The sequence below is a fragment of the Salvelinus fontinalis genome, chromosome 27 (genome assembly GCF_029448725.1).
Source record: "Salvelinus fontinalis isolate EN_2023a chromosome 27, ASM2944872v1, whole genome shotgun sequence".
Taxonomy (NCBI): domain Eukaryota; kingdom Metazoa; phylum Chordata; class Actinopteri; order Salmoniformes; family Salmonidae; genus Salvelinus; species Salvelinus fontinalis.
Window position 1 is genome coordinate 8,921,064 of NC_074691.1, and position 22,201 is coordinate 8,943,264.

At 50.0% G+C, this 22,201-nt stretch overlaps 1 protein-coding gene across 1 annotated transcript in view; it reads right to left on the bottom strand.

Moving 5' to 3' along the window:
- The window catches only part of LOC129824982 (midasin-like), a 46,267-nt gene that overhangs the window by 17,798 nt on the left and 6,268 nt on the right, over nt 1–22,201 (bottom strand). Inside the window, exons 14-63 of the mRNA XM_055884589.1 lie at nt 19,963–20,111; nt 19,784–19,844; nt 19,439–19,653; nt 19,101–19,204; nt 18,826–18,970; nt 18,561–18,657; nt 18,338–18,451; nt 18,080–18,227; nt 17,863–17,970; nt 17,541–17,692; nt 16,665–16,843; nt 16,322–16,530; nt 14,587–14,733; nt 14,365–14,506; nt 14,065–14,199; nt 13,430–13,568; nt 13,091–13,229; nt 12,729–12,859; nt 12,404–12,542; nt 12,160–12,289; nt 11,670–11,927; nt 11,290–11,487; nt 10,856–11,064; nt 10,424–10,546; nt 10,081–10,278; nt 9,845–9,952; nt 9,206–9,394; nt 9,018–9,107; nt 8,570–8,833; nt 7,978–8,245; nt 7,440–7,599; nt 7,110–7,226; nt 6,812–7,020; nt 6,517–6,665; nt 6,087–6,286; nt 5,698–5,927; nt 5,380–5,493; nt 5,060–5,189; nt 4,732–4,838; nt 4,458–4,591; nt 4,141–4,301; nt 3,773–3,893; nt 3,332–3,545; nt 2,989–3,235; nt 2,630–2,753; nt 2,297–2,464; nt 1,785–1,999; nt 1,177–1,582; nt 894–1,006; nt 81–750 (exon numbers count right to left, since the gene is read on the bottom strand). Of these exons, the coding sequence (XP_055740564.1) occupies nt 81–750; nt 894–1,006; nt 1,177–1,582; nt 1,785–1,999; nt 2,297–2,464; nt 2,630–2,753; nt 2,989–3,235; nt 3,332–3,545; nt 3,773–3,893; nt 4,141–4,301; nt 4,458–4,591; nt 4,732–4,838; nt 5,060–5,189; nt 5,380–5,493; nt 5,698–5,927; nt 6,087–6,286; nt 6,517–6,665; nt 6,812–7,020; nt 7,110–7,226; nt 7,440–7,599; nt 7,978–8,245; nt 8,570–8,833; nt 9,018–9,107; nt 9,206–9,394; nt 9,845–9,952; nt 10,081–10,278; nt 10,424–10,546; nt 10,856–11,064; nt 11,290–11,487; nt 11,670–11,927; nt 12,160–12,289; nt 12,404–12,542; nt 12,729–12,859; nt 13,091–13,229; nt 13,430–13,568; nt 14,065–14,199; nt 14,365–14,506; nt 14,587–14,733; nt 16,322–16,530; nt 16,665–16,843; nt 17,541–17,692; nt 17,863–17,970; nt 18,080–18,227; nt 18,338–18,451; nt 18,561–18,657; nt 18,826–18,970; nt 19,101–19,204; nt 19,439–19,653; nt 19,784–19,844; nt 19,963–20,111 (8,677 nt within the window). The remainder of the gene's footprint in view (nt 1–80; nt 751–893; nt 1,007–1,176; nt 1,583–1,784; nt 2,000–2,296; nt 2,465–2,629; nt 2,754–2,988; nt 3,236–3,331; nt 3,546–3,772; nt 3,894–4,140; nt 4,302–4,457; nt 4,592–4,731; nt 4,839–5,059; nt 5,190–5,379; nt 5,494–5,697; nt 5,928–6,086; nt 6,287–6,516; nt 6,666–6,811; nt 7,021–7,109; nt 7,227–7,439; nt 7,600–7,977; nt 8,246–8,569; nt 8,834–9,017; nt 9,108–9,205; nt 9,395–9,844; nt 9,953–10,080; nt 10,279–10,423; nt 10,547–10,855; nt 11,065–11,289; nt 11,488–11,669; nt 11,928–12,159; nt 12,290–12,403; nt 12,543–12,728; nt 12,860–13,090; nt 13,230–13,429; nt 13,569–14,064; nt 14,200–14,364; nt 14,507–14,586; nt 14,734–16,321; nt 16,531–16,664; nt 16,844–17,540; nt 17,693–17,862; nt 17,971–18,079; nt 18,228–18,337; nt 18,452–18,560; nt 18,658–18,825; nt 18,971–19,100; nt 19,205–19,438; nt 19,654–19,783; nt 19,845–19,962; nt 20,112–22,201) is intronic.

Sequence of the window (22,201 nt, forward strand, 5' to 3'; positions counted from 1 at the left end):
ACCATCAATCAATAAGATCAACAAATGCGAATCAAAAAGTCGACATCCAATGTTATCCAATCAAAACGTGTGACGCCCACCTGACAGATGTGTCTGAAGAGTTTGAGTGTGTCCTGGCTGAGCTGGCCTGTGGAGAGGGCGTGACACTGCAGGTACAGCAGAGCGTTCAGGAGTAACGTCCCTGGCTCTGGGACCACGTGATCCGGGTCCGGCTGGGGCAAGAGCTTCCCTAGGCCCCTCAGAACATCCATGCAGCCCCTGGAGCACAGGTAGTCTGCCCTGGCCAGGTAAGAGGGCAGGCTGGGGGAGATGGAAGGGAAGGCCAGTAGGCAGGACACCAGCTTGGGCAGGCCAGGAATGGGGGTTAGGGAGGAGTCCACCTGGGATGCCACCAGCCTCATGCCGTGCCGGAGCTGGAGGATGGCGGTCCTCAGGGGCCCCACCACGTCAGGGTACAGCGGGTACTCCTCCACCAGCCTCTGGGCGAAGCGGTGCTGCGAGGCCTGCCACACAGCCTCCTCCTTCAGCAGCCCCTGAGTCCCCGACCTGAATTTGGGGCCGCTCCCCTGGAGGGCTTTCAGCAGGTGGGAGAGCAGGTCTTCCACAGTGGCCGGCTGGCCGATGCTGCAGAGGTAGTGCTGCAGCTCCTGGAACAGCCTGCCGTACTGGGGCTCGTTGGGCCTGCAGGCCTGCTTCCTGGAGAGCTCTGCTATCTGCTCCTTCACCTGCTGCATACGGATCCACAGGTACCTGCGGACACAGAGACAATGACGTTTAAAAAGACCCCATCTGGCAAAAACCAGTCAACCAGAACTATCAGTGGCCAAATGCATAATATATTGCCATGGTGTTGGTGGACACGTTGAGTTCTGTTACTGTGGACGGTTGTTCACCTGATGCGAGGATGCTGGAAGCCGTCGGTGGTGCTGCTCTCCTCCAGCTCAACTCCCGTCAGCAGCTGAGAGGACAGACTGCGTCCTCGCCACTCCTCCTGCAGCAAAGCCAGCTGGGAAAGAAAAGGAAGGGTCACTGTCGACGTCACATATAGGGGAAGAGAATGACACTCTACTCCAATGTTAAAAAAGACCAGAGACTTAATATCTCCAGTCATTACTACACTCTACTACTGTACAAGGTTGAAAGGATTAAGAGACTGCTGCATTGACAGTGGCCCACCTCCTCCTGGGCGTAGTCCAGCTTGTAGGCCCTCTTCACGGCCGGGTCGAAGATGGTCTGTGGGGTCCAGGTCTTAATCTGCAGCAGGCCCATGTTGACCCAGAAGACCCCGGAGCGGACCAGCTGGCTGAAGCCCTGGACGCGGATGGAGCCCTGGACCCTGTTCTGGACAAACTGCTGCAGGCAGGTGAGGAGGGCGTCCAGCAGGCCTTCGGGGAGCAGGTTGGTGGGCAGGAAGTCCCTGAGGGCGGTCTGGACCTCCTGGGCAGCTACCAGAGGGTCCTGGTCGTCCACCAGGCTCTCGCAGGTCTCGGTGTAGCCCTCCTGCAGCCCCGGGGGGAGCAGCTCTGACAGGGACTGTAGCTGCCTGCGCAGCACCACGCCCTGCAGCCGCAGGTCAGTACTCCTGAGAGAACCAACAGAGGGGGTGATACAGAGATAATCTAGCCGAGTCAAATGGATATTAATAGATATGCACCAAAACCATAGATTGTTGATATAGGTAGGGTTAGGACTTTTCCTATTGACAGTGTCAGCGTTCTATATGTCGTTTGTGGTGATTCCTCTCTATAAGCCTGAGGTGCATGTGTCTTCTCCAGTGCGTGTACCTGAACTCGGCCAGGGCCGGAACAGCCATGTTGTCCCACAGCACGGCGGTAACGTCTTGGAGCTGCTCGGTCCTCTCCCTCCACTCCCCCAGGGTGACCCGGGACGAGGACAGGAGGGAGGTCCCCGTGGGGTCCCAACGTCCCCCTGTCTCGCTGCTGCTAAGAACCCCTAACATGCACCTGGACCACACTGCTTTGCTCAGCATGTCAGGACCCTAGAGGTGACGCAAGGAGAGTGAGTGAACGCCTCTGTTATGGAAAACTCAAATTCAATTCAATAATTAACTAAATCTCGTCCACCAGCCGGCTCTGTATGTGGTAGCAACTGAGCCTGGGGACAAGGTTAAGAAGTAACATATTGGAATCAGAATGGCAGGAAATGGAATTAAATTCAGTGATGTAAATGGGTTCAAATCCTGATGCACAAATCAACATCATTGACATCAACACACATTGAGATTGTTTTGGCAAGCTATGAGCCTCTCTAATATCATAGATGTTACATTAGCTACCATTTTTCCAGGTCCCAGAGGTGACTTGGATGACATCATCTGGCCCTCGGGACACAGGGGGTCCCACTTCAGCCAGCGCTCGGGGTCAGCGGTTACACTGCTGCTCCACAGGGCCGACAGCGCCTCCGACAGCAGATCACACCACACAAACTGCAGCTCCTCCACAGGCTGGGAGGGGAAATGCAGGCAGGCGCCACAGTCAACAACACATGACACAAAACCACATCTTCTGTTCTGTTTTGAGGCACAGGTACATACAGGGATGTCCTCTTGAAGGACAATACAACAACACGATCAATCAATGATACTGTGTAAACTGGTTGAACCACTGACCCGGTCACTGCTGAGGAGGAACCAGAGGGGCTGGAGCTGGCTGACGTTCATGGGGGTGGACTGGAGACAGAAGCGCAGGTGTTGGGAGACCTCACGACGCAGGCTGTCCTCTGACTCCCTGGCCCTGTGGGCAAAAGTCAACACTAGTTAGCTATCGGTACAACAACATGACACAACAAACTGATTTTTGATGGCATTATTGCTGCTTTCGTGTCAGGTTTCTAATATGCCAAAGGTGATACATTTGAAACGCTAGATACTTTCAGGCATGATTCAAAATCTGACTCAGTCAAGCGAGATAATCCTCCATCCGTCATGAATGTACTTCCTCCATTGACCCGGTTTGGCCGTTCTCTTACCCCTGTGTGAGAGCCAGCTGCAGCAGGTCGGTGCTGAGCCGGAGCTGGTTGAGTACGGCCAGCTCCTCCATGAGAGGCCAGAGCTGGGCCCTGCGGCTGAGCTGCTGGAGGACCTCTCTACAGGGAGGGGCGCTGTCCCCCTGGTCCCCCTCGTCATGCATGGAGGAGGGGCGTACCTCCAGAAGGCCGCACGAGGTCATGTGATCCTGCTGCTGCTGGACGCACGACACCAGCCTCTCTAGGACACCTGGGGTCAGGATAGAATGGAATAATGAATAGTTAAGACAGATGCAAACACTGAAAGATCGACACATAGACACTTCACTCTGCAGCACCAGGTTACCGGAGTTCTGGGGCTCTAGCTGGTTGTTGGCTAGCAGGACCAGGCCCCAGGCTTCTAGCAGTCTTTCCTTGGTGTCCAGGCCCAGGGCGGCTCCCTGCAGGCGGACCAGCTCCTGTCTCCACAGGGAGGCTGTGTTGTCCAGCCTCAGGTCGCCCACGTCCAGGGCCCTGCTCAGGACCCTCAGCTGGGAAGCGCACTCAGCCACAGACTCCAGCTATGGGAGATGGAGAGGGAGACAGCTTCATATAACATGGACGATCTCCATGAACTCTACCCGATGAAGGTGTCTGACAAATACCGTTATGCAATGTTTGAACTTTTACAATAAATCATATATTTTTCAACTTCAGTTAGCACCTCTACTCCACTTGACAATAACAGTTAGGGCAGTGTAAAGGTGTTTGTCATAGTGGATTGAATGCTCTCTCTCTTCCTCTGTACCTTGAATGGAAGGGGTTTCCCCAGGGTCTTCTGGATCCCCTTCAGGGCGGTGGCCACGGTAACAGAAGTGGACAGGACGGTCTGGATGGCAGCCGACACTGTCTGGAGCTCCTGCTGACCACTGGAACAGCAGGGCAGCACAGGGTTGTTGTCAGTCATTACATTGCAGCCAGAAAACACAAAGTCTGCCTCCCAAATTGCCCATATTAGTACGCTGACTCCGGTCAAAAGTAGTGGACAATGTAGGGAATAGGTGACGCGACAACTTTTACTGTCAAGTCAAGGTGTTTGATTCTAATGTCCAGAAAGTCCGTCGGAGGATTCGAATACTGACTCCTGGGTAAAAAGAAAAGGAAGGCGTCACTCACTCATGGGTGCCATCTCCCAGTAGCAGCTGTGGCAGCCGGAGGATGAGGTGTTTCTGCACCCACTGCCAGTGCAACGAGAGGACCGACACTCCCTGGGAGTCGGCAGGCAGCGAGTTACACACCTGCCAGAACCGGTCTCTCCACTGCAGCAGCTGCAGGATCTGTGGACAACATAGATCCTGTTAATTACCATCATTCTATTTTATTCCGTGGTGGACACACACACACACAGACAGACAGAAGATAAGCCAAGGTTGACGACGGCTGCTGAATGAGAGAAACTAAAATGCAATGACTTCGACGGTATTACGACGAACCTCGAACATGAGGTGGTCAGATATGTAGGGCTGTCCAGTCTGCACGGCCTGCAGTGTGAAGGCGTCCCACAGGTCAAAGAAGGAGCGCAGGTGCATCAGCACTGGGTGAGGCAGACGACCAATGTCCACCGTCCCTTTAACGGTCGAAAAAAAACACCATCAATATTAAAACATTCATATTTCCACAGTCCCCACCCCCCAATTACTATATACTTGACCGAGGACTTCCCCTGGGTTTTGTTCAACATGGTGTACTGTACGGACGGAGCTGTACCTTTGGAGAAAGCAGTGGCCAGCCTCAACGCGCTGTTGTGCGCTGATGTCTTGATAGCACAGCTTCCCACCGCGGCCCTCTCCTCTCTGTCCGTCAACAGTATGATCCTGTTAAGACGCACATCACACCCAGGTTACTCAGCAACCACGGCCACCGATGTAAACCCAGCCCCTAAACATCCAGACTACCGGACGGAGGTTGAAATGCCAAATGGCTCCCTATATATAAGAGGCACTAGTTTTGACCAGAGCCCAATATGCCCTGGTCAAAGAAAGCTGTGCACTATATAGGGAATAGGGTCCAATATGGGACACGGCCGGACACATACCTGTTGGCCACTGCGTTGAGGGCCTCCATGAACTCCATGTACCTCTCCTCGTCCTCAAAGTTGCACGTGTTAGCCAGAATGTCCAGGTACTGTTTGTTCCAACGCATGTCCACCAGAATCCTGTAGTCATCTAACAAGAACAGACATGCCCATTAACGTCAATTGTGCAATTTGTGAAAAGGGATTGTTTTGATGGGAGATATGGTATGTAAGATCTGTGCAAAAGAGCTGGAGGGTGTTCGGAAATAGCTGGGGAGTTTTTTTTGTTGTACAATCGGTATATAACGTATATGTTGAGGAATTGAGTTTGTTTAGCCTACCTGTGCTGTGTGGTTGCAGCAGCTCAGTGAGGCACTTCCCCTTCACAGTCAGCTTGCTGCTGAACACGGCCTTCAGAGCTCTGTTCCCTGCCTCCAGCTGCACCAGTGCCACCTCTGAAACAACAAACGGATCTCAGAGAAGTCCTTCAGAGTAACATGCGCCACAGACAGACGGCTACAAAGCACCACTGACCACAGACTAGTCCCCTTGACACAAACAGTAACATGCACCAAACGCACACCCCTGGTAGGTAGCAACAAAGCTCCAAAAAGGATTTTAAAAACATAGGAGTAAGGGCAGTGAGTGGATCTCCCTACCAGGGGCGTGCTTGTAGCTCTTCGCTAAGCTGGAGAGCCAGGCAGTGCGGAGCATCCAGTCGGAGTGCGAGGCCCTCTCGATGAGCAGCCTGACGGCGGTGGGTAGCAGGCGTAGGGCGTCACCGTCCTCCACCAGGTCCACCACGCCGCCGGAGAACACCAGACCCTCGTGCAGCGCTGTCCCGCTCTGAAGCGCCCTCTGGAGGTCACACAGGCTCAGCGGACGGCTCCTGGTGACACACGCACAGACACACGTCAATCCAAACGGTAGCATTATAGCTACAATAAGACCCGGTAAAACTCTGGGGCCTAGTTCTAATCTGTTTTTCCAGGCCTTGTCATATGATCAGTAAAAACTCCTGGCCCGACCTGTGACCTTCGAGTCTCACCTCTTGCCTTGCATGCTGAGCGTGTTGAGGCAGAAGGAGAGGACCTGTCCGTCGCGGAGGACCGAGGAGAAGCAGGAGTCCTCCGTGGAGAGCAGGGCGGAGGGGAAGCCGTCGGGCCACACCCCGGCACACAGCAACCCGCTGCCCCAGTCCTCTGTATCCAGGATGGACAGGCGACGCTCAATCACCTCCTGGGCTTGCTGGAACAAAACAGAGCAGGGGACAAAACATGTAAAGCTTATAAAGAAGATAGAATATAAATATATGACAATAGAAGTCGTATTGGACAGTGGGATGTCACTACATAAATCTAGACTGGTCGCCGGGGTATCCTACATCACAGAGTAACAGGGAGAGGCTGATTGGCTGAGGGTAGCGGTGAGATTTTCATACGGTGGTCTATAATAGACAAGGTGGTGTTGGTTGGTACCTGTTGGCTGGCGTTGGTGCGTTGGCAGAGGGAGTAGGCCTCGCCACACGCGTGCTGTAGGGCACTGGGCAGGTCCACCCCTCTCTGCAGCTGGCAGGACAGCAGGGCTGCAGCGTGGAGCAGGGAGGAGACGCATGACGCAGGGGAGTCTGGGTGGACAGAGAGATTCATATCAGATGACTCCTTCTATAGATACCTTTGATTTGGAAGCAACAAGCAACGTGCCAACCCCAGCTGATATCTAACTGATATCCTCCATCTTTTGGAAAGGTTTCTCTCAGTGCCCAGGGCTTACCCCAGATGGTAGCTTTGATGTCGGTGTGTATCTCGATCAGCAGGTCACACACACAGTCTCCGGTCACCCCGGCGGTGTGGAGTACAGTCTTCAGGTCCAGCGTGTCCCAGCAGACCCCCTCGTGTTCCCCTGGGATGTAGATCTCCACCCCTCGGTTCCTCATGGCTCTGGAGATCGCTCCATGGATTGGGTCCATGGTCAGGAACAACCTAAAGGAGATGGGGAGACGTGATGAGACTGGACTATTCAAACAGAGTGTGTGTATGTGTGTGTGTGTGTGCAACCTTTTGTATTGTACCTGAAGTTGGGGTGTGGGGTGATGGAGGGGGTGGTTCCGTCGATGACCCCGCGCTCGTTGATGGTCAGACAGCCGCCGGGCTCCAGCAGGGCATTCAGACGGTCCAACACAGAGGGACTTAACACAAACAGAAACACAACAGCCATTTACCACATCTCTACCATCTGCAACACACTCTGGTGGCATCCTGCATCAGACCAAGAGTTAACTCAAACCAAGGGTTAACACAAACCAAGGGTTAACACAAACCAAGGGGTTCAGGAACTACCTGTAAATATAACAGTATCTTCTCCTTCAATGTGATCATTTCAGATGCAGGCCATTTCTCACCTGCAGAAGTTGACGTTGTCCATGAGCAGCCAATCCCCAGCCTGCAGGGCCTGCACCAGCATGCCGTCCAGCCACTCAAAGCCTCCGTTACTCCAGCCGTCCTGCAGCTGGGCCAGACGCTCCTTCAGCAGGGTGAAGTCCATCTGCAGCTTGGACATGTCTGGAGAGAGGGGGTGGGGACACAGAACATAGAGTTTACACTACTCACCCAGAGTTTATCACATGTAGACGGGTAGATATTTTCCTCGAGCAACGATACGTGCCGTGAGCAAAATGCTATGGTTAGTTTCCCCACAGCCCCAGTGTACAACGACCCAGTGTACAACGACCCAGTGTACAACGACCCAGTGTTGTCCTTCTTTACTACTTGCTTCAAACATTTCATTAATCAACTACTCATACACTGTCATCATGACTCCCGCGATCGTCTGTTCCAGAGGCAGCTTCCTGGCCCTGACATGACCTCGAGGAAGATGCACTTGTACCTTCCTGCCTGTTTGTGTTCTTCAATCAAAATAAAGTGTCAAATATACCGTACCCGTGAACACCTTGAGTTTGGTGTTGAGCTTCTGCAGCAGGAGGATGATGACCTCCAGTTTGTTGAGCGCCTCCGAGGTCACCGCCCCCCCGGTCCTCTCCAGCCCCTCCTCCTTCAGCCGGCGGTAGAACAGGCTCCAGGTCTTCAACAGGAACTCGGTGTCCTGCACCCCCGCCCCGTCCAGCGACATCAGACCCCGCCGCGTCACCATGGCGACGATGTAGTCCACGTTCTCCAGCACCTGCTGCCAGGGCCGCACGATGTCCACCTGGAAAGAGAACGGACCCAACTCGGTACTCTGGAAAGGAAAACGGGAGCCCACCCGACCCGTGCTGCAATCCCAACTCAACCAGCACTATAACTCAACACTCAATACTACGAGCTCACAAACGCTACAAAGAACTTACCCGTACAAAGAAGCATTTATAGTGTGCGTGTTCGACTAAATTGCAGTCGGACTGCACAGAATCACTGATCTACAAATCCCCGTGCATTCCGAATTACTACTCATTAGTGGTCTTGATCACATAACTACTCTGCTCATCGCCTTGCTCAAACGGATCCTCTCAAAAGTCTCTCTGTGATTGGTTACCTGCTCGAACCCTCCCAGCAGCTCGGTGGTGTCCATGGCGCTGTTCATGGCCATGACGCGGAGGCGGTGTCCGGTGAGCAGGGCCAGGAGGCGCACCAGGCTGGTCTTCCCGCTGGCCGTGGGGCCCACCAGCACCGCCATCCAGCCCATCTCCACACACTTCATCAGGGACTCCAGGGGCCGCAGCGCCTGGTGGGTGATGGACAGAGGAGGGTCCAGGGCCACAGGGGCACCTCCGCTACGCTGGAGCACAGAGAAGCCCACCTGGATGAGAGGGAGAGAGGAGGACAAGGAGGAACAGAGAAGAGGGTCAATTCACTTTCTCGATAATTGGCTCTGAATGACACCATTTTATCAGTACAATCAAAACATTTCTTGATAATATCTTCCAATAATAATAATAATATCTTTCAACCGAAAATTGGATGGAGTTCGCAACATGACTGACCTGCAGATTGAGTGGAGTGATGTGGAATTGTCTTGATCCGGTGTAGGGCTCAAAGTCCTCACCAAACACCTTCCTGAACACAGACAGCACCTGAAGACAAAAACACGTCAAGAGATAAAAAAGGAAGTTTGAACACAAACCCACTGAGTAAAGGTGCTACATATGTACAGGAGTTGTAGTCTACATACCTGGGCTTTGTCTGCCTCGGTCCTCATCCTATCAGCGTACACCAACCCCACATGCTGACCCGGGTTGAAGAACCCTGGCGATTGGTCGGCCTGCATCAGCTGACACCAGCGGAACATGTCACGCAGGTTGAACTCCCAGGGGCCTCCTCTCTGACCCCACTTCCTCTCCACAGACACCTCATGGACCAGCTGTGAGAAAATAAGCGTTTTTTTAGGGGAACAGAGTTAAGGAATATGAGTGGCTGGACAAAATGGTGTTTAAGGCAGCAAAAACGGACTAGGAGAAATATGGTGGCCAACAAAGAAATGGGGGGGGGCTCAGTTACTTCATGACATTACAGGTGGAAAAGACAAAAACAGAATTGATTCTCTATCAAACAAGTCCTCAATATAAATCAGAGGGACTATAGTGACCCATTTGACAAGGACAACGTGTTTTTTTGGTCACTTTGCCATGCACTAATGGCACTAGATGTGAGGAACATCGGCCGCAGCTCTACAGGCTGGCGGGCATTGTCCTTGGCTGTGAGGTCAAATATGGACACGCCACCTCCCCAACGGTCACAGAGAGCCAGAAAAAACAAAAGAGTTGAAAAGGCCTGAAGGGGGGAGTCAGTATAACAGGACTGCTCTACCTACCCGGTTGTTGAACTGCACCATTTTAGAGATGATCTGATTGTCAATGTTCGGGAAGATGGAGTCTCCAATGAATTCCATGTCCTCACTGGTCAGTTGATCCACAAACACCTGAGAAAATAGGTGAAATGTCAGTTTATTTCCCCCCAAATGACAAAAATATTTTCAAATCAACCATAATATTTATTCAGCGTATCATTACATAATATATCTAAAAACACTGGCTCTTTATCACTTACCTGAGTGAATCTGTTGAGAAAGGATTTGGGCAGGCCCTTGCGCCCCCCTCCTTGAGTGAAGGGGTTCTGGCAGCCAAAGATCTTGGTCTTCTCGTGTTGTACCTGGAAGCTCATGCCCAGCTCTGGGATGTAGATCTCAGCACGGTGGTCAAAGCAGGCGTTTAACCCCTCCAGCACGGACTGAGAGGCCAAGTTTAACTACACAGAAAATAGACGTGTCATAAAATCGCATTCTTCTCCGAAACGTTTCATTTATATCACCTAAAACAACACAAATTCAAGTAAGTTTATACAAATGTCTATTTGCTGGGGAGTTAATACAAAAAACAGTGAGAGCCCCCACCTCATCCAGGACAATCCAGTGTCCAGCCTTCAGTCCAGCCAGGAGAGGGCCATCCCGCCATGCAAACTCGCCCCCTTTTCCTCCCTCCACAGGCAGGTCGGTCCCAAACAGGTCTGTCACATCCTGTCAGGAAAGGATATGACATCGTACATAGGTTAAACGTGCTTCCACTTGTCCATTACTGTGTTGTTAATTCCTTGCTCATTTAATTTCACAATCTCATGAATTTATACCAGTACAACGATATGACAACATGTACCTGAAGTTGAAAGTTCAGAAATTACATAATACTATATAGTATACACATATACAAAATATGAATCCAGACTTTAAAAATGTGAAAAACAAAAACATTTGAAATTGGCATAATCATAGTAAAGCCTTCTATATTAACACAAGAGCCCCAGTGAAAGTTAGTGAACAGCGTCTTACAGTCTGCTCAGAGAGGTTGATCCTGACCAGGTGGTTCCCAGAAGCCTTTGCCAGGGCGGCCACCAGGCTGGTCTTGCCCACTCCAGGGGAGCCCTCCAGCAGCACAGGTCTCTGCAGCTTCAGGGCCCGTAGGAGCCTCTGGGCGTTGACCGCTGTGGTGCCTGCGGCTATGGCATAGTCAGTCAGGCTCCTGCTTTCCCTCTCCGGGCCTGATCAGAATAAAAGGACGAAAAACGGATGGAAAAAGGAAACAAAATCAATGAAAAAGGTTCACATTCACATTCAACACCAACGACACACAGAAACTGAAGGATGTTTTACAAAAACAGATCCATTAAACCACACGCTCCAGTCTTGCTTCCTATGGCACCCTATATAGTGTACTACTTTTGACCAATGGCCCATGCTCTCGTCTAGGGTCAAAGTGTCCCCACCTGAGGGGATGTAGAAGGGGTCGATGCCAAAGAAGTCGTCCCCCCAATGGGGCTCCCTGGACAGGCTGGTGTCGTAGACCCTCAGCGCGTCTAGCATCTCCTGGTCCAGCTTGGTGATCTCACCCAGTTTGGTACGCAGGAAGCTCAGACAGGCCCTGCGCGCCACCAGGGCGTTCTCCGCAGCAGACGCCGTGGTCCCTGTGACATCATAGGAGGTGAGATTAAACGATTCTAGTAGTTATTAACCCTCTCACAACAGCAGCCAGCGTCTTCCACGTGCTGTGTATTCTAGCATTACATAAGCTAAACAAAATCTGGCACCGGATCATTTGCTGTTGTAATTCCACACATCAACAACAGTCTGCGTCCCGGTGTCTGACCTGAGCCGATGCCGTCCACGTAGACCAGGCACGCTGCGTGGATGAAGGCAGTGACTGTGTCCAGCCGGAGATCCCACTCGGCCTCCTCCTCGCCCTCGTCCCCCATGGTCATGAAGCCGTCGGCGTCTCGCTCACACACCAGGTTGAGGAAGTTGACCCAGGACAGGATGTCCCTGACGCTGACCACGCAGCGCCGCCCAAAGTCCTGGTTGGTCAGCCAGTCGATGAAGTCCAGCATGAGCTCGGCGATGTGTCCTCCTGGGTTGGGGGTCAAAGGGTCATGGTGAGAGATGGCCACAAAAAGGAAGTAAAACAGATACTGAAAGTACTGGTGCTAAATAACACAGAGGGTGCAACACATGTGAAGCAAATCACAACCAAAACTGGAGAAGATTATATAAAATATGCAGTCAGACTATTCTAGCCTATCAAATGCTAGTCCTAGATGAATAGCTGTATTACGTCTGTGGTGTGTGGAGGAGAGGAGTACCTTGTTGGTCGCTATCGTCCAACGAGAGGCCAGTCCTCAGATTGTGCTGTATGATCTGCACCAGGTCACTGCGGCTGTTACTCTGGGGGCACCAGATCTCTGTGAACCTGTTCCTCAGTGCAGGTGAGAGCTGGACACACACACGCAGAGAAATGTTAACAAGTTGGACTGATCATCCACCTAACAAACAAACGTGCTTGTGGTCCTTTAGGAGCAGAGTTGGAAAAGAATATAGACTGTTCACCTCCTTCTTCCCGAAGTCTCCCCCAGGGTTCATTGTGGCTACCAGGCGGAAGTTCTGCCCTGCTGTAATCACCTCCACGTCGTCGTCATCGCCACTTCCTTTCTCTGCCAGCACCAGAGACTTCTCCGTCTCTAGGACACTGAGCCAATCAGAGAGCAGGGCCAGAGCTTAGAGGGCAATGCTATCTAATGAAGTGCTGTACGCTAATTCTTGTGAGGAAGCGGCTCCATTCCCATATCCACACTAGCATTCCATTTAGAATGAAGTCATGTATTGGGGAAGGATTCTACTAGTGCCGATATTGGAACATAGTCAGGGTGTGTACCTGTTGAGTCTCTCCAACACAGAGTCGTCAGCCAGGGAGATCTCGTCCATGAGGAACACCCCTCCCTCTCTCATGGCCAGGACAAGGGGCCCGTCGTGCCACTCAAACAACCTGCCGTCCTCAGCGTCCGCCTGTACCAACACACAACGACAGGAGGGGGGTCAGTGGGACTGCATTATCTGTTGCATTATCATTTGTGACTGCATTATCTTTACCAATACAGCATCACTTTATTTTATTGATTTTTTACCTCAATGAATAAGTTAAAAATGCCTTATGAAGAGTTCGTGACGGCTTCATTCAGCCTTATACGTTCATAGTTCATTTAGATTGTGCCCAATATCAGTGTGGTATCCATCTACCTGCTGTGTCCCAGTGTGTCTGACAGGACGCAGGCCGCCCAGGAAGTCAGACGTCTCCATGTGCAGGTGACAGTTGAGGGAGAAGAACTTCTGTCCGGCCAGCGCAGCAAAGAGCTGGCAGATGGTGGTCTTACCGCACCTGGGGGAGGGGGGAGAACTTACGTTCAAACTGACCTGTCATTCTGGAGGCTAATACGTTAACGTAGTGGCTTCCGGATAAGTAGACACAGAGACTTGTCGTTCTGTAGGTACTACTGAGCCATTCACTTCACCATGCTTGCTTTGGAAATTCTATTTCTAATTGAAAATGGACAATCAGGGACTCCGTATGAATCGTACCCAGTGTCTCCCACCAATAGAACGGACTCCCCGAAACGCAGGGCCCGTCCCACCAGCACGGCCAGTCTCCTCATCCCCCGCGTCCACACCACGTGACGGAACTCCTCAGGCACTCCCGCGATGCTGTCCACAGACGGACCTGCCAATCACAATAACCCAGATTAATTCTTCGGACACACTGACCAATAAAAGTGGCCCACTAAACTTGATTGAAATCATTCGGGTACGTTACGCAAAGGGAGGTGGTGTCATTCCAGTTGAGACGGGACAACGCCACGTGACACACATTCCATCCACTTCACACTCAATATTCATGTTCACACACTATTGTCCCCAAATAATGGAGAACAGTGATATATACACTTCGTGTTCTCAACATCTGAAGTACACATTGAGTACGCACAACCGCGGGTAATCTGTGGTTCTTCTTACATGCACTCACAGGACACCACCTTTATAATGAACATTCTCCATACCACATTCTGCACTTTCGACATGATAGTGTTAGTTGATGGCTTTCCTGTGTCGTTGACACTCTCCTCCAATATGACTTGGCTGTGAACGAACAGGGTCATGCACTCAGTTGGGTTGTGGTTCAATTGTAGTCTGTGTGAACCAGGCTCTGCTCTACTCACTAAACTGTGTGGTGAGCTGCTCCTCTGAGAACAGGTTGTCAGGGTTCACCGCCCTCTTGAAGTGTTTCTCCAGGATGGACTGGATGGTAGCGGCCTCCTCTGGCTTCCTCACTCGCCCAGCCAGCAGCATGAACCCTGATAGAGAGAAAAAGAGGGTTTGATTACATTATATGAAGTGGATGTGTCATCGACACAATCAAATTGAAAATTACAAAAAAAAGGAGCACGGACAAAGCAAGAGACAAAAAACGAAAATGTGCATTTTGCGTAAGATAGGGGTGTGATTCGATTGGGCCTTGCCATCATCAGCTAAATGCTGCAGCCAATCGCGGGAGGCGTCCGTCTGCTCCTCCAGCCGATAGCGGTCGGCCCAGCGGAACAGATCTCTCAGGGTGATGAAGCCATGTTTCCCAGCAAACACTGTGGATCCCCTGCGAAGAGACTACACACACAACAGCTTTACCTTAATGCCAAACGCAATGAGTTAGCATGTGAAAGGGAGGTCAAATATGTGACACTCACCTGGAGATCCTGCATGACCTTGACCAGCTTGGAGCAGTAGGATGGAGGAAGACTACATCTCTGCTGGAGGATGGTCTCTAGCTCGTCACTGGGCAACTCGTCAAAGTGAAGCTCCACAAAACGATTCCTGAAGGCCCTGGACAACACCTGACGGGGGGGTAAGATTACATTGCAATCGATGAGACTCGGCCTGTCAAACTACGCCGCAGCGTTTGTGTTTGACACTCTTTTCTGTTGTAGATTTAGTCCAGTCTTACGTCATTCTGACTAAAATACCATGTCTTTCAATAATAATTTAGTCTAGTTATTCCATGTGCACAAACATACATAGCCTTGTCCTTGTCCAACTGCATAACATCCTATTCTCTTCCCAAAAGCAGAAATATGACTAACATATATAAGAATGATATATTCCGAATTCAGCTGAGATACTGCACATTGCATACAAAACAAACAGGGACACACAGAAGAGAGTGAGAGCAAGAGTGTCCCCTGTAATCGAGTCCGAGTCACCAATGGTCGGTCGAGTCACGAGTCCCTATCTCTGAAGTCCAAGTCCCGAGAAAGTGATTTACCCAGTCAGATATAGTGAAGTGGCTAGAGGGATTTAGTCGATAAATTGCTTACTATCCCGTTTCCTTTATTTTTGTGCCACTAAATGTTTTTAAGTAGGCTACTGGTAATGTTACCAGGGCCACGTTCTTTGCAAAATATTCTCAAACGTTGCAGATAGAAATCCCATGAATAGAGCCAAAGTTGTTCCGTATTCAACATGTCAGAAAGCATATTTCTATCTAGAACAAACATGCCTATCTGAACATTCCAAAACGTGGGGTCCTGCTGAACGCGCCTTGGGTTAGCCTACGGGCTAGAATTAGCCTAAGGGGTAGAATCAAGATGTTTTCTCCGAGGAAAAGAGGGAGATTTGGCTGCATAACCTGGCTATAAATTAAATTCAGTGGGGAAAGTGGGAGGGTTGAGCGAGATAACAAATTCAAAGACCGCCTACTTTTCTATACTCAAGGGAGAAAGAAACATAGCTACACTGTTGTTTTACTATTAAACTCAATGCTGCTATTGTTTTGAATTTTGTAAAGCAGCTTGTGTTTCTTAACCCGGCAAAGGGTAGTTAACTAGAAGGCTGGTGGTGACTGGTTAGCTACGGGGAAGCAAGACAGTCGCCTGGCGATGTGTATAATCGGAGGCGGAGCCTGTGTGCCCACACTCATCGCTTGCTCCTCCGCAGCTCACCAGCTGATGTACAGTAGGCTGTGTGTACCAGGTGTGGCGTGTCCTTCTCACTGCTGAACAAAACTGCGCTGCGCATCAGGGCTGCTAATATTAATATTGTGCTTATCACTGAAGAGCTCGCAATCTCTCTAAAAACTATTGTCCAGTCTACTTAGTAGTCCGATTTTAGTTAGAGACAATTTTGACTCATCTCATTTTAGCCAACTGAAATCTATTTTGTTTAGTTATAGTTTTTTTCTGGGTCTATTTACTCAGTTATAGTCGTGTCAATTGCCACAAAAAAAAAGTGTGTTTGACAAATACTCGTCTCACTATTTTTGTTGATGAAATTAAAACTGCTACACTATCACTATCCCGCTTTGACTCTCTTAAGGGAGAGATCACATCGTACTCAGTGAGAAAATCTGTGTGCTTGCTTGAAATAACCAAACTACACTATCCCAATTGAATCGTAATATCCCACTATGGCCTGAGTGCCGCGTACCTTTCTGCCTCCGTAGAAACCAGGAGGATTCTGGGTCGCGAACAGCATGAATCGGGGGTGAGCTTTGACCACTTCCTGTGTCTCTGCGACAAACAGCTCCCTGTTGTCGTCCAGCAGTCTGTTCAGGGCCTCCAGGACGTCTGTAGGGGCCAAGTTCAATTCATCTAAAATGATCCAGTAGCCTTTTCTCATGGCGTCAATCAGAACGCCTATAGGGGAAGCATACACAGAGAGACACACACAGAGAGAGAGACACACACAAGACATTACACTGTGATCATGAACAGGGTTTACTACAGGCTGTGTGAGACACTGCAGGGCTACAGCATGGAACAGGCCGTACCCTCTTTGAAGACCAGCTTGCCCCTGCCGTCAGAGGAGTAGCAGCCCATGTACTCCTGGATGTCTGTGTGCTCGTGGTTGTTGATCCTCACACACTGGTTCCCCGTGGCGGCCGCTATCCACCTGATCAGGCTGGTCTTTCCCACCGATGTCTCTCCTTGGATCAGGACCGGGTGGCTCCTGAAGAACAAACAGAAATACATAAACACAACACCTCTACTGGCGTTTGGCACCGTCTGCTTGTAGCGGTGTTCCACTGTGCAATTCGTGGAAGAGGAGTTGATTGATTTTCCTTGGCCTCGAGAGTAGAGGCCATGGCTGTGTCCCAAATGGCGCCTAGGGTTGTTGTCAGAAGTAGCGCACTACGTAGGGAACAGGGTGCCATTTGGGATGCAAGCCCACGTGTCCAGAGACGACTGAATTAATGAAGGGCAGAGAAACAATCAAGCACTTAGTGGGGACGATTGACCCGTGTGGTGCGGGCATGGAAACACGCAACAACGTGCGAAAAACCAGTCATGTCGTATCTATGGCAGCAGCGAGTGATGACGCAACTAATATTTCGCTAACACAACTCGTGTGACGCTCAGGTTGACCACACAATTCCCCTTTAAAGAAACAGAATCAACCCTGAATACAGCAGTCAGATAGTGGCTACTATGACTAGGCTCTTCCAGTGCCATCAGTTTTATAGGACTTTAAAAAATAATATCCCCCATGTAATGTTAATGCGGAAATAACATGGCTGGCATTGAACGTTGACGTGTCATGTAAACGCATCACAACGCAGAAACTTCATTGGCCCAACTAAATAAATGGTTCTGGGCGCCACGGTCATTGACTAGGTTGATTGACGGCAGCAGGTCGGTTTTCCTACCCGGCGGACACCACCCTGGCCAGGTCACGCAGGTTGAGCTTGACGGAGGTGGTAAGAATGTAGGTGGGGTCCAGGGCTGGCTCCATCTCCCCCTGGGAAACCCAGTAGCCTTCCATCTGGATGCAGGGTCGCCCAGTGGGCTCGGGGATGGGCTGGGGGAAAACACATAGATCAGGAGACACGGCTCACTCATGAATTCATGATTAATTAAGCACTTGAAATGACCCCAGATTCTGCCTTTAAAATGTTCGAAACACTCAGAAATCGTCATGCATAAATGTCTTCTGACCTAATTAGTCATTGTACGGGACTGCTGTTTTACCTGCTTCAGACACCTGATGTTTCCCCCCATGATGTGTTGACACACCAGTTTCTGGACCATGGGATGGGAGCTGCGGTCCAGCTGGGTGAGGAAACTCAGACAGAAGCCCTGGAGAAAGACACCAATGGAGAATCTGGTGACGTCTGAACCTCTAGTCCCATCTAAATCAATGATGTTACTAAGGATATCAACAGTGACAGAGCCTTTGGCCTCTTACCTCGTAGAGAGAGCGCTGGACGCTGTGGCAGGGGTTGGCTGCCACGTACTTCAGCGCCCTGCAGAGGGTACGCAGGCTGTAGTGGGGATGGTGTCCTGTCCCATCCACCAGCTTGGAGGTAGCCTCCTTACGCACCGCCAGGTAAAAGCTGCATCAACAAAATAATCCAATCAATATGACATGACATTCGACGTGATTTTGTGGGAACTTCACGAGCCACGTGATGGCTACGACAGTCTCTGTGTTCTGACCCCTGACCTTATGATGCCGTTGATGACGTTTTTATTAGGGTTCAATCCTTTCAGGTAGTCAGACACCAGGATGAGCAGGTCTCCCTCATTCTCCAGCTCTTCCACATACAGCTCAGTGAACCTGGGAAAAAGACAAAGGTTACAAAGTCAAACCACCATCAGTATGGGTTTAGTCGGTAAGTTAAAGACATTTCAGCCCCACACCAGGCCTGGTGCTCGCATGTTCTCACCTGTTTCTGATGCCCAGGGGCAGGTTCCTCTTCCCCACGTCAGTCGCTGGGTTCATGCAGGCGAAGAGACGGAAGTCTGGATGGCGAACCAGGGGCTCTGTGCAAAAAAAGTTTTATTCTGTCAGCATCAAAGTGATTTCCAAGGTCATGATCAACGAATAACTTTATGACCAAAATCATGAGAATAATAATGTCATTTATTACATGTAATATAATAGTGTTATAACATGTCACAACGTGCTATGGAGAGCAGTGGGAGCCTCACCAGTGTCTCCGCGGTCCAGCAGCACCAGAGAGCCAGCGGTGCCCTCCAGCAGGCCACTCAGACACTCCAGGGTCTCTGCTGCAGCCAGATTCATCTCATCCAGCAGGATCCACTCTCCTTTCTTCACCGCCTGGGCCAGAGTCCCCTGTGGAAAGATAGACACACACACACACAGAGTTTAGCATCATAATAACAGGTTGGTGAGCAACAGGGATGTGTAGCGTGTGTGTGTGTGTGTGTGTATAAGAAAGGAGAGGCTTTAGGTAAGCCATTACCTCCACAAAGGCAAAGACCAGTGTGGTCTCACAGGCTCTGATCTGCTGCTGGGTTTGAGCCAGCCTCACGGCCAGGGCTTCCCACTGGTCCTGCAGCAAGGCAGCTGGAGGAGACACACAAAACCACACACTGAGAATAGCCTGAGGCAACACTCACATCGCTGTCACAGTGAGAGTAAGGCTAAGCTATTCAAGATGACAGGGGTTTAAGGTACTTCTGTCGTTGTTCCCCAAATGGCTCCCTATTCTCTAAACAGTGCACTACTTTCGACCAGATCCCCAAGGGAATAGGGTGCCACTTAAGACACAGACAACATCTAAAAAGTGTGTGACGGTACCATTGCTCTTCTCCTGCAGCTCCGACTTGCCGAGGGCCGACTTGCAGACGTGGTCCATGAGCTTGAGCAGGTCCGGCCAGCGCTTGCCCCTGAAGCAGGTCTGCACATGGCCCAGGAAGGTCAAGTTCTGCTTGCGGGAGTACGTCTGGGAGAACACGTCCTCGAAGGCCTCACGCAGGGGCAGCAGGATCAGCTTGTGGTCCACTGGTTTATACCTGCAGATCGGGGAAGAGAATATGCGCACTCAGTACCAACACGGGCATTTCCCCAGTCTGAATATGCTGGTATGGGTGAAAGGTCATATAAGAAGAGGACTAGCTAGGTCTTCTATTGTAATTCACTTACCCTCCTAGCAGGTCAGCTGTGTCGCTCTGCTGGTTCATATTCACCACCCGTAACCTGTGTCCTGGAGAGCGAGGAGAGAGGGAGCGAGGACAGGAGGCGAACAGAGGTGGTGGTTAGTGGGTTCCCATTGTACCATGTTGTCTGTGAGAGGAGCTTCCTGGCAGTGTTGTGTGTCTCACCAGTGAGTCCAGCCAGGTACTGCACAGTGGACGTCTTGCCCGTGCCCGTCTCACCAACCAGGAGGATGGGTTCCCCCTTGGTAACGCACACAGCTAGCTGTTCCAAAAGCACCGCAGAGGGTCGCGTGGCAGCAAATGTTTGCTTCTCGCTGTAGACATGGAGGCACACATATATATATAGGTTAGGTTATGCTTTCAACATGCAAATGCATAAAACAAGGTCAAAAGACCAAATAACACATTAAATCAACAAATAGCCCTATTCTATCTTATTGCGTGAATTGCCGATTGTATTTCTATTTAGCACATGCCTTTCAAAAACAAATGTGCATTAGCTTTTTTCGAGTTTTAGAGCCGGTTACAATAGATCTGATAGGTTTGGAAAGAAGAATCCACATGTTTTTAGTCATATGCGGAGGCTTGGAATATTTGCTGGTTTATCATAGTGTGTCATTAAAGATGTCGGATCTTAAATTTCGCCCCTTTCGTCGCAGGAGGAAAATAATCCTTCAGCGGGAGGATTTGAATATCTGACGAAATATTTAGAATTTGGTTACGACATGATTCCATATGTGTTATTTCATAGCTTTGATGTCTTCGCTATTATTCTACAATGTAGAAAATAGTACAAATAAAGAAAAACCCTTGAATGAGTAGGAGGGTCCAAACTTTTGACTGGTACTGTATGTCGAAGGCAAGCAACAGGCAGAATAAATGAACGGTTTCCTCAGTGCATGTGTGGTCCAGTGGTTACAGCCACTGACCCGGGCACACATATGCCAGAGTCGGCGTAGGTTCGAAACCCGGCCCACTGCCCTTTGACTCATGGATGAAGGTCTATTTTTGACGCATTAATTCCACGTGGTTACAGGGTTAAAACAGAAACAACTCAAAAAGGGGAACAGTTTAAGCATTCATTCCGAGTGGTTAAGGTTGGAACTATGGTTTGGGGAACGCTTAAAACAAAATACATTTTTTTTTTAAACGACACGCCTATGTTCCATCAGTATTCTTAGTGCCTGCTGTAGCATTGTGGTCTAAGCAGCGCGCTCCAACTGCGAGCCTCATGAGTTCGCGCCCAGCGCTGGGCGATATAGTGACGCATACATTACGCCTACAAGTAAATAGCATTAACTTAAGAAGTAAAACGAATATCCTAATAATTTACACAAAGAAAAACGCTTCAGCTCAACAAAATCGTCTTTGGGTAGGCTCAAATGCATAAACATCTTGACAGCGCTACGAAACATTAATACAGGCTCACACACAATACAGGCTTTCAATCCCACGCCTAAGCCTAAAACTATATTGACAAATGATACACAGACTATGAAACGTGGTCGAGCATCCACACTGGAGGAAATGTTATCGTTCTACAGTACCACTACATCTGTCAAATTTTTTACAACTTTCAATATGTGACAATGGATAGGCTAACCCAGGGCTCTCCAACCATGTTCCTGGAGAGCTACCGTCCTGTTGGTTTTCGCTCCAACTGAACGAAGTTAGTTACAACTGGGGTTGGATTGAAAACCAACAGGAGGGTAGCTCTACAGGAATGGGGTTGGAGAGCCCCGGGCTGACGGGTAGCCTACAGAATGTAACCTATTGGAATATAATCAAATAACAAGAGATCTATTGCAACCATTGCTTGTTAAAACATCAACACGTGCTAGATTTCCTACTGTGACAATTTACCCGACACTGCGTGAATGGAAACTAATGTTGGTGTAGCCTATTGTTAGTATTTGATTTGTTTCCTATTTATGTTATCCAAAAGTGTCTGGCGTGGTCATTTCTTAGCAGGATAAAATATAAGCGGGTAAAATATCCCTGGACTGTCCATATTTCAAAGGTGTAAATAAATCAAGTAAATCAGGGGAATTTAGTTATTTGTGCCAGAAGGGTGTGGGCCGGAATCGAACCCACACTGACACCTTTTCAGGGACTCAATAGGCTCATTTGAATTCCCTGATGCAGCAGGAAAATTCTCGGCAACAAAAGCGTGATCAAGTTAAGATCCGACATCTGTAGGGATCAGTTAAAAGTTTATTCCATCAACCAGCGGGGAGTCTACTTGGCTGTTCCCCAGGTTGGGTAAGTGTTTGGCCTGGCACAGTGACTATATTGTGTAAAACAGAGAGATGACGTGCACATACTGGCAGGGCTGTCAGCCTGACCCAGTGCGTTCCATAAGCCCCAGCTGCCAGCCAAATAACTGACTACTAACCCTTATGTG